The 11,882-nt window shown below is 44.6% G+C and overlaps 1 protein-coding gene across 1 annotated transcript; it reads right to left on the reverse strand.

The window, feature by feature from the left end:
* Positions 1–10,110: 10,110 nt before the first annotated feature.
* On the reverse strand, positions 10,111–10,913 carry LOC6497826 (succinate dehydrogenase assembly factor 4, mitochondrial). Its single transcript, XM_001961493.4, has one exon. It carries the CDS (start codon positions 10,806–10,808, stop codon positions 10,425–10,427), a length of 384 nt encoding a protein of 127 aa, XP_001961529.1. The 5' UTR covers positions 10,809–10,913; the 3' UTR covers positions 10,111–10,424.
* Positions 10,914–11,882: the final 969 nt, after the last annotated feature.

Raw genomic sequence — 11,882 nt, forward strand, 5'->3', positions numbered from 1 at the left:
GTTTTGCCGCTAATTACCCTTCATCCGGATGTTACACATAGACTGCACATAAGCCACATTAGACCGGGCGTGCTGAGTAGTCGGAAGCCATAGGAGGAACCCACTGAAAATAAATGATTATATAGACCGTAGTCTATAAATTACCCAATACTTTCTCATAAGTCAAGTCTTCGAGGAGGCACTTGCGCCCGGTAATAGTTGCAACCTTCAATTAAAAGTCAATTAGGTTTGGCCTGACGTGGTATTTTTTAGACAATTCAAAGGACACCGTCTGCACGGGCATGTGAAACACTTTGTGGCAGCTGTCGAAAACCACACGTTGCTAATTGTCGGTTCCGAACGAGGCGAATATAATACAAATGCAGTTGATTGGTACCTTCCACGGGGGCCGGAACCCACAGAAGATTAAATGAGAAAGAACAAACCTTTTTGCACCTTTCCGATGTCAAGCGATGATGATGTTGGAACGTAGTAGGTGAGCAGCGAGTGTTGCTGCTCGAATGGCAGATACTCTTTAAGATTCAACCTCTTTTCAGCAGGCATGTCCCTTTAGAAACACTGATATACCCGCTCAGCTCGACTGGGAATGGGTGGCCACAAAGACAAGAGTGTGAACACATTACCGGGACCCGGGGCATACAGGTTAACCCGAGGCGGCAGTGACAAGGATGCCAGGCGACAGGAAGTGGTAACTACTAAATAAGCAGGTCCGGGCCGGGTCCGAGAGGGTGTGGCCGATGCCAGCTAAACCAAGTCAGACCAAGACCAAAACCAAACCGAACGGAACCAAGTGGAACGGAACTTGACCAGGGTCAGCAGTTAGTTACTCCGGGCGGTTGGCGGACGGCAGCCGGCGACCAGGCGCATGTGACAAAAGTAGGATGAGCTGTGGAAATGCCACAACAAATTCTTCCTTCCTTGTTTTTTTGTAGTACTTTTCTTTTTTGTATTGGTCGTTGGGCGTAGAGCGGCGTCTGACATATGAGCGCTATATGCCACATACGTACCACAGACTGGTAGCGTATCGTTGTCGGCTTACCGGGCTGGTTTTCTCGGTCGTTCTCCAGCTCTGGCTGGCTGGGTTTAATTCTGTTTTCGGGTTAAGTAAGTGAATAAGTATGCGCTAAAATTCAGTCAACCGCATTAAGTATTTAAGCACTCAGCACACGCTCAGCTCGGAGACTTACACACTCGTGTTGCCGAGGTATCGCATTGCCGCACACGGGTAGGTAGGCAGATCTCTCTTTCGGAACCCTCCTCCATCCATCTGGGTTCTTGAATCGCTGGGTTAGCATTTTTCCACAACAACGCATACACTTTGAGGTAGCTTTTCCGCTAATGAACGCATTAGGCGAAAAGGCGACGACACAATGTGGCTCGAGGTGGAGGGGGAGCCGAAGCGGGAACCTTGTTGCCGGCTTAGTTCCTGCAATGCTGGGATATTTTATTAAGTACTTAACATGCCGCTTTCTTTCTGCCAGACACACATGCAGGCTCCCCAGCCATTTGCATTTGCCCACAATTACGGACTTGCTACTGCTATGTGGACGGTACGCTGAATTACACAACGTTTGAGGTTAAGCGGATTTTGTAATTATCCGACTCGTAGATGAAGGACTGCCAGAGGGAGAGGCCTAGGCTCAGCCAAATGCACGGGTTTCAGGCTTACACCTGGCTCGGGTGTCTGACTCTTGAGCTGGATTGTTTTCGGGATTGGGTCTACTTACCCCTGCATGTCGATCGCATCAAGCTGCAGCTTTGGCTAAGACCTACATATGGTATGTAACCTGCTGCTTAAAAGCCCTATAATTAGTCCTATGCGGTATGTAAGGGACTTGGAAATTTTTAGGATAGAAGTTGAAGCTTAAGAGAATATTAAATGTTCCAATGGGGTTTGAATTAAATGGCTCTGAATTACATATGTAGCTATAAGGACCTATGAATATTCTATAATATAGAAATATGTAATATATACAATCAGAATACACAATTTATACAATCAGAACGTATAAATATTTAACACTAATGCAAACTGTTACATAAATATATTCTGATACACCATTAACCTGAGCAGGAAATACGAGTACCCATTACTTCATACTAGGGGTCAACGCTTGGGCTAATTTATTCAATAAAAACTGGCAATTACACACTAATAGGTACAACTAGGCTTATCTCATTGGCTACATTGTTGCCCTCGTAATGCCCTATAATTTTAATCAACTCGGGGCACTGCATCGCGATGGAAGCGCTTCTGGCCAACACCCCTCGCGGACCAAGTTAAGTCATTACTGTGTGTGATGGCTGGCGTACACGGTTATGATTTCCAGAAATTACAACTACTAATTGTCATAAAAAACCATTAACCACATTTCCATTTATTAAATCAAGCAGGGAAGCGTGCCGCCCCAGCAAAAATGCATTTTTTAATTATGCCACGTAGCGGCAAGAGTGTTGATCGGGGGAAGCGCCGAGTGTTCTGAATTTCCACGAAAATTTCGTGTAATTATGGAGAGGGAGGACGGCTGGGACCTGGTGTATGCGGAATAACTTTTAATAAGTCCGGGCAGGCGTGGGTGGGGGCAGCACATTGTAACTTCGGCGCCAGCCACTTGGCTGCCTCTGGTAATGACCTGATCTCGCGTCGGAGTTCCCCATTTCAATGGCCCCCTGGCAGCTAATTCGGCCAAAACAATTGCCACATACCATAGTTATTCTGCAACGGTGACACTCCCTTTTCACGCGCCTGAGTACGTGTCGGGTCTTATCTGCTTCCTTTGGATTGAGTTCCTTTGTATGAATTTCATATTTTTATGGCTTCGTGGAAAGGCGAAAACTCATAAAATTTATAAACGCACACAAATTTGTGCGTAATTACAATAAAAACCCATAAAATATATCATAAAAATCCGAAAATGCCCATCACCAGACTCGCTCCCAGGAAGCCGTGGGGGAGTTCCTAACGAAATTTCCAACTAAATTTATTATTATGACACAATTTTTATGTTCCTTGCGATGTTTTTTTGTCGTGTGTCGCCTTGTGGGTGTGCGAGAGTATGTGACTAGAGACTTTTGATAATTTATGGGTTGAATTTTATTACATTTGATTTGTTTATGTGGCAATTTCGAAGCGGAGAGCTAGCCAACGAGGAATTATAATAATAAATTTCGGCCTCATCCCGGCCAAACCCATTCTATCCAATCCCCGAGGAGTGCGCGTGAAGCGCCAGATTTCCTGTCCACGATTTTGTTTTCAATATTTTGGTTTATGACGGAAAATTGTATGCTGATCATACTAATGAACGTTTGTTGGTGTTCCCCAGGTTTAAAGCCCAAAAAATGAAAGAGTCTTTAACAAGGCCCTAATTGATGTATGAACAAGTTCGGGGAAATTACAATAAGCAACTCTTAAGGAATATGAAATGAATAAATGGGTTTTCTTGGAAATAGCGTGAATATTTTTACACATTTTGTATATCAAATGATTGAAATGTTTATTGGAAGGTTGTTTTCTCGAAAGATGTTTTTAAAAATTCGTTTTATTTTGAGCTTTTTGATTGGAATTTCATTCCATCAGAAAAATTACAATTGCCAGCAATTGCAAAGCATATGATCCCAAAATATGTCAACACTCATCGTTGCACCACTTTGAGAATTTGATAGTTTAGGGTCAAAATAAATTGTTGACATCTTCCACGGCCCTATGTTCTCAACTATCCTTGAGTCCTGCATCCGCCCACAGCCCCCTGCCTGCACCATGTCCTTCGACTCGCCCCTTGTTTTAGAAATAAAATACATCTGTCGCTGCTGCTGTTCTGCTGACAAACTGGAAACCATATGAGAACAATAATGGATTGGGTGTACTGAGCAAATCCTGGAGATGCCGGCTACGTGCATCTTCCTCCTTTACGCTCAACTGCAAGCAAATGTGTGGGCCATAAATTATAAATTCGTTTGACTTCTGCTGCCAACCGCCTGCTGTCTGCTGACAGCGGGCAGGGCCGGGGCAGAGGAGGGTCCTGTGTCCTATGTCCTGTGAGTCCGAGTCCGCCCTTGCCCGATGTCCACATCCAGCCGTTATCCTTGACCGCCGCCCTCACATTGTAAGCGTGTCCTGTTCCCGGCACCTAGCCGTGCTTTTGTGTGAGTGTGTGTCTGTTTGCCTAACCATAATTCACCGTGACAAGCCAAAAACCATTAGTAAAGGCAATAAAAATGACAATAGAAGTCAATTTCCATATTGTGTGTTCCAGTTTTCGTTACGGATTCTCCCCATTGTGAACGTTCCAGACTGGTGCAGTTTTCCTCCGACATTTTCCAGCCACAGGCGATATTCAGCGCTTAATGAGCCTGTTCCATAAAATTGAACGATATTCAAAGCAAACGCCCATTAAATGTGTCAAATAAATCAAGTTGGAAATGGTTCAAGATATTAGGACAATCAACCAAAAAAATTACGCACAGATATGGTTTGGGTCATACAGTTTCCGCTTAAAAGCCAAATAAGGGCGGGAGTGTTTGGAAAAAACAATTAAGTTAAAAATCTTCCGCCTCCCTACGGAGGGTTTTTTCTATTGTAGTTTTGTTAGATATTACATGCAGATTTTATTAAATCTATATTTAACAAAGGTATCTAAATATAATTAATTAAATTTATCTAACTAACCAAGACACTATGCCAAAACCTAATGACTTGCATGCCGAGCTATTTATTCTTTACGAAACTATGTCTGCCAACACTGAATAGTAAAAATAAACCAACTAAATGAAAATTCCGTTGAAAATGAAAACTGTCATATTTTGAAATGTTCTGTGTCATGTTTATTTGCTGACACTCGATGTGACACCAGTCCCGAGTTAAGTTTCGACTGTAAATTGTATTTTCGAAAGAGTTTTCCGCCTGCCCGCCGGCCGGTCGGTCCGCCCTCGGATTTCTGGTACCGCCAGACAAAAATAGCGCCAGGTCATGGAACATTTAGAAAATGAGGAGGCGGTACCAGTACCAGAAACAAAGCGAAAAATAACTTTTTATGGGACTTAGGCCGTCTCGGGATATTTCTTTTATCGCAGGCCCACTGTTCGACGGTGGAAGGCCGGAAAGGAGACGCTGCGCGGAGGCTGCGAGGAGATTTAATATTGTTTATGAGCCATCACCCAGTCAAAGCGAAAAGAATTAAAATGTGCAACGATGTGAAGGAGGTTGGACCGGCGTGGAAATGGAAATGGGAATGGAAATGCCGCCACCAGCATAAATTATGGCGTTTAGTGTGAAGCAGTTTCAAATAAATTAGTCTGCCTAAGAGGCGTTTTGGGTTTTGAGAGGATTATGAGATTGGAGCTGTGGAAATTATAACATAAATAAAACTTAAATTTCTGTGTTATTAATTTCCATAGCCGGGGGGAATTAGTCAAGGCGGATTTGGCTTACAACTGAGGAAACCATTTTCAATATTTATGGCAGTTCCTCTGGTGTTCTTCTTGAGTCAATAATTTCTCTTGGTCTGTGAAGTTTATGAACACATTCAGTGTTGGTGAAACAATTATCTGAGTATAATATCTGATAAAATAAATGATACAAGGATAAGAACCATCTGTTTGTGGTTCCATTTTTATTAAACTCGATCGACCCTTGGAAGGGGAAGCAGTAATGTTTCTGTCATTATTCGACTTCGGACCAATAACCTTCATAAAATCCAAGTCAGGGTCTCCAGAGTTCGTAAACATGTTAATAAAACTGTCATGAGTCCCAGATAAACGCTGTGGGATGTCTTTGTCAGGTCAAGACCAGGACCTGAAGCAGGACCTGTGTGACATGCATTCACAATGAGTTGACAGGAATGGAATTGCATGCAGCAGGACCAAGGACTTGCTCATAAATTTCCTGATTCCCTTGCTCGGATTGTATAGGGCCGAACTTCTTCCATAATAGGTGACAATAAAAATTTATTGCATTTTGACCACCATGAAATCATCGTTAGGCAGTGACAGCGCTTGCTGGGTCACCGCCTACGCAGCACAGAATAGAATAGAGGAGATCAGATCGGATGAGGGATGCCCAGCGGGAAAAAGGTCAATGGAAACACCACAGGACATGGCAGGACGCTGTGGGAAGGTGAAGGCTTTCTCTTCCCCCTCCCTGTTCAGGAGAACTTGACTCTGGGCTGGCCTTTTGCCTTTCCTTGGAGTTCTGTCAAAGACGACTACGGCAAACCCACACACTCGCTGGCACTCTTGGCTCGTTTGTCACATTTAACAGATTTGTTATCCTGTCGAGTTAATGTCGGGCACACAAGTCCCGACTGTCTGACTGCCTGACAGTCGCACACATGTCCCTGCGCCCTGCATATCCTGGATTCGCTGGAAATGCTCGACGTGGACTGGGACCTTGGGCCGGAGCCGGGGCCGGGGTCTGGGCTGGCAATAAAAACAAAAGATTGATGGCATTGGGCACACGTTCGATTTGTTTTCCTGTTGCTCGACACCCCACTCTTCTCGGCTCTGGCTCTCTCCGGCGCGCCGGGACTCGTCCTTGTGCCTTTTAGTGCTTTGTAATGTCTTAACATTTGACACATCACTTGGATTTCATTCCATCCAGCAGCAGCCCACCCCGACCCCGACTCTGACTCCGACCCCGATACCAATTCTGATCCCGGTCGTCTGCCATCCACTAAGGATATTGCTCGTTAGTTAAGGTTTCTAATAAATTTGTGCAACACATTTCTTTCCTTTCGGGGTTTGTTGTTCGCCTCCGCAGACCTCCGCCGACCGCCAATCCTCTGTCGTCGCTTGTAACATTTTTATTTGATAACATATTGCATTTGCCCTTTTCTCGAAATCTTTTTCCCTTTTCATGTGCCCAGTCTCCCTGTGGCCCTGTAGCTAGTTCCGTTTCGTTTTGGGTTTCACCGCATTTCCCCCAGTCGCTTTTCCCGGCGTTTTGGGCGAGTTTCCTCTCTAAAATATTGGCCAGCAACTCGAGCTATCGTCTGGCGTCTCAACTGGAGCTCGGTGGCCAGTGATTTATGGCGTCTGTGTTGGTCATTCAACTGCATTTGATTTAGGTTGTAAATTGTTGTATATTGCGGCCATCGCGTTCTGTTTCCTGTTTATGTCTGCCCTCGTTATTTTTCTTTTCTCGCCAAATACTTCTCTCCTTCCCAGGCGCCCTTCAGAATTATATGCTAATGAATTTATAAGTGGGTTTCCGATTGTAGCGGGTATATCCTTTCTTGTATTTCCATTCCAAAGCAACTAACCATAGATTTAGAATTACTTGAGGCTTAGATTTCTTGTCTTTTCTCAATAAACCCTCCAACCATCTCCGAGTAATGTAATCCTCGCTGGCAACAGTCTCCAGCCAGGATTTGGAAACAATAAAACTTGAAAAATTTCCAAGTCACTCGGCAATCATTAAGGAAATTCCAGCCATTCTTTATTTTTCCTCAGCATCACTAATTTTTTCCACGCTTTTTTGCGGTCGTCACTGGCTTAGGGCGATGGAAGGTGTGAGTCATCTCTGACATGCGAATATTATCCGGCAGTAGGACGGACGAGAGGACGAAAGTGATAAACGATGGAGCGAAAGGGCGGCGGTAGGGGCAGGGAGGGAAATGCCAAAGAGCCTGACACTTGGACGTGAGCACACAAATAACACTTAACACAATAACAAACAAACTTTTCGACTAATGACAGTCCAAGTAGCAAACAATTTATCGAATGCCAGAAAGGAGCAGCCAACGCTCGCACAGACGCACACTTTCGCGCAGAGAGTTCCTTTGCCAAGTCATTAATCTTGTTTCGCTTTGGTTGGGTGGGACTGGGACGGGGCTGGGGAAAGTCAGCAGGAGTTCCAGTACCGATTCCCAACCATGTCGTCGTTATCCTTTCAAGCGTGAACACATGCGATTACGTCTTAGTGTGTGTCCTTGTTCCTGCCCCTGTTGTTGTTGCCAGTTGCCGGTGTGTGTGTTGCCAGTTTCCGCATTTTCCTGCGCCAGGCGGCTGCCATGATTAAGTGCCATTTTGAAAAGTACTAAAATCCTGTTGGTCATGGCCCAGGACCTTGCCACCTTACCCTTCCCCCTCCGCAGTCGGCTTCTCTTCTCCGCCCGCCAAACGGGCAATGTCAAAGTGTCAATGATATATGTTATACGCTTCGATAAGATGCCAGCTCCGCAGGCGAGCGCCGCTTGCCAGGACGAAGGACTCCCAGTTTGGGCGGGGTGCCCAACAAAATATTGCACGTGAACAAAAGCCCGGCTGGCGAAATCAGTGCACGTTCACACAATAACATAATAGTTGGTCGTATATTTTGTCGATTTCCCTCCCAAAACACTCCCGCTCCTTTTCAGGACCTGGCCATTTTTCTTAGATTTTCCTTAGGGTTTTGTTTCGAAACTCTGTGAGATATGGTTACTAAATGACTAGGTAACAATTTTTATATTTAAATCCCAAATCCTAAACCTATTTAAAAGACAAAACATTGGTCCAACATTATAGTTTCAGCCATTCTGCCACATCATCAATGCTTATGTCTATTACAAAATATTTAATATTTTACTATATAGAATTATCAAGAAAATAGTTAGTTAAGACTCATTAAATAACATTGTGCTTAAAACATTGTTGTACAAAATTGAAGTAAAATTTTCAGCAAAAGCGAAGTCTGTCAAGTAGGTGCGAAATCGATCGTAAACGGACCCGTTCCCACCACTTCGCAGTACTCTCGGAACAAGACTGATGATCATATGCAATGGACCAGCTAGTAGCCGAAAAGAGGAGGACCGCGACTGGGAGAAAGAAACGTAACCGGAAAAAATCAAAGGCAAAACAATGATCAAAGCTGTCATTACAGATCGAGGGGCGGTCTTTGATCTCGCGCCGCAATGTGGTCCGGTCAAGGGGGAATGGGTTTCGTGCCCAGATTTTATGTTTTGTTTTTTATTTGATTTTCACTTTGTTCTATCAATCAGCGCCTACTACTTTGCGACGGAGCGCAGAGCGGCGCAATGGATAAGGGTACGGATCGATTCCGTTCGGGCTCGGTTTGGTTCGGGTTATAAAATGATCTTGGGAACATCGGTCTGCGTGTGTTTTCCTTACTTTTCACGTAATAAAAATACATTAACAACGGCAGGCAACACGTTAATTTCGTTTAAAAATAAAATAGACGAAATAATTGTGGCTGGTGGGGCGAATATCTCCCCGGCTAAGTCGGAAAATCGCATTTGATGGATGACTACGGAGGAAGTCGTCGCTTCTCACGTCTGTTAAACGTTGAGCAAGTTGTCGATGTTTGAATTTTTTTCGGATTTCTCGAGCATCAGTTGGCGTGTAATTTCGTGGGGATTTCGAATGGTGTGCACATTAAAGCATTTTGTGGATTTCCTGGAATTTACGCGGAATTTATCTCGGCTACCATCAAGTGTTTCCATCCATTTGTTTCACATTGTTTTTGCTTTTTATCAGGTTAGTTTGTCGAATTGTGATTGATCTTTGATTTGGCGTTTTGCCGACGGCGGCATTCGATTAAAGGTGCAAATAGATTGCTCTGCAGAGGAATGTCTGAGCTGTTGACAGATGTTTCGAAAAAATTCTTCAACTATTTGATCATGTTCGCGTTTAGATAAGGGACAATTAACCAGAACACTTAATACTTTTATAATGTAATTGTTATTAAGAGATTTTGTCGGTCGCTAGTATAGACACTTTAGTTATTTCCACAATTTCTATTTGTGTTCAATAACAAATCCTCCATATCCACTCTAAAGCCCACAGAAATGTCAACAAATAGGCACACAAAAACAGCTGCAAATCTTTTTCGAAAATTTCCAACAAATTTCCTAAACCACAAAAACGTTTTCAGGGCCTTAACAGTGAAATTTATGGCATTTAAAAACCCCTTTATGTGCCTGCCTCAGACGCACTCTGGCTACAAAATTAGAAGCAGATACAAAGTGAACAGAAGTTTTTCTAATAAAAATCACGTAAACTGTCGCCTTAATTTCAAACGAATCGAAACGATTGGGCCGAGGCCCCAACCCGTCCGAAGTAATTTCAACTTGGGCACGATTCTCCCCCCGAGAACCATTAATAATAGAAGTCAAGGGATTCCAGCCGCACTCTCTATTCTGGGAACCCCTTCGAGGAGCGAGAGAAAGGGCTATCAATTTTTATTTGATGGCAGGGCCAACATAAATCCTCTCCACAGAAACCACAAAGAAATCACACAATAGAAATTTATGTAATGCCTTCGCAGAAGCGCTCCGGTAGAATCTTGATTTGCTTCATCTTGATCTGGATTTCAGGCCTGCTACCGTGGCCGAGTGTAACAAATTGTGAGGGCTTCTGTTGTTAACACGGTTAATAAATCAGAATCAGTCCAAACACAAGCGTAAAGGTGAAGATTTGATTTTCCACTAGTGTTAGAAGTCCGTGACTCGACCCTTCCGCTCCCAGTCGCCGTAACGCGTGGGCTCTGGACCCGCCGGACCACCAACTTCCCCCGTATGCGGGTTCACGCTGTTGGGCCACGGCTGCAGTGGCTCCTTTTCGTGGGCCGGATTGTAGGGTACCTCGGGCACAAGCTCTGGAGCCGACTCCCGTCTCAATTTTTCCCGGAACTCCAGGTATCGAGCACTCAATATGGGTCTGCTGTGCTCAATCTTATGCGGGTTAGCTGGCGTTTCCGGCTTTTTCTTCGGTTCTTCTGGCCAAACGCGAATTTCGCTACTTGAGAAGGTCCTGCTACATCTAAGCCTTAAGTGTTGCCCGTACTGGGAGGCCAAGGATCGACAGGTTCGAATCATTTTTTTGCTGAAGGTTAATTTCAAATGTTTATGTTTGGTATATAAAATATGGAGACTGGTTTGAGAGGAAGCTGTGTTCTATGATTCCTGATTCAAGGAAGGTTTGATGGGGAAGTCTACCTCTAAATTAGGCTAACCCCATCATTAAGTCATGATCTGTCCAGAGACCTACTCCCATTGGGCTAAATCAGATCGATCTCGCCGGAGGCTGTCTCATTTCGCATTGCATTAGGTCCACTCCATCTGACAATACCAACAAGCCAACTCCAACCAAACTCCGGCTGACAGCCCGGATCAAATGTCTGTCTCGGGAATGGAGTCTCAAAGTCTCGGCTCGAAGCCGTAGCAAAGCGGTGGCTGACTGACAAGGCTGACGGAGTCTAATGACTTTCGAGCAGCTGCTGTTGAACTGCAACGGAGATAAACTTCCGGAAACGAGTAGCTGTCCAAGGCAGTTAGCCGTTGAGGCTGTCAAGTGAGTGTGTGCACTGGGAGAAAATCATTAATCAGGAGTTGATATTCAAATTAATTGCATCAAATGTATGGATTTTAAAGCCAATGTAATGATAGTATTTGGGTCTCTGTGGATTCACTATAATTGTAATCAAGCATTTATTTCGAACTTTTTTTGTTTCTGTGCACCACACAATCTCTTCGCCATTCACTAACAATTAAAAGTGAACAGGCAGCACCAGCTCCCAGCTCCCAGCTCCAGCATCTGCATCCGTCAGATTGCTTGGCTTGATCTGAAAGGCTTCATCTGGGATCAGAGCATGCTCCGATCGCGTCAAGCCCGACATGAGTTGGATTCGCGCCCCAGACACCTCTCATTGGTCGCATTGCCTGCAGCGGTGCAACTTCAAAGCGTTTTAAATATGGCTTGTGCAGGAATCATCATCCGCAGCGGCCAAAGAGGCAGCCGCATTCTTTGGATCCCCCCGCGGATCTGTCGCCTGTCACTTGCATAACGTTCTCTGCAAATTTGCTCTGCAATCCAAACATCCCACTCGGAAAGGAAAACATTAAAAGTTGCCGGCAGGCGGCTGTCAGGAGATTTGCCTTGCATCACCGCGG

Source organism: Drosophila ananassae, chromosome 3R (genome assembly GCF_017639315.1).
Source record: "Drosophila ananassae strain 14024-0371.13 chromosome 3R, ASM1763931v2, whole genome shotgun sequence".
Lineage (NCBI taxonomy): Eukaryota > Metazoa > Arthropoda > Insecta > Diptera > Drosophilidae > Drosophila > Drosophila ananassae.

What these genes read in the sequence shown, in the direction of transcription:
- LOC6497826 (XM_001961493.4), bottom strand. Translation starts at nt 10,808, where the DNA reads ATGATTCGAACCTGTCGATCCTTGGCCTCCCAGTACGGGCAACACTTA.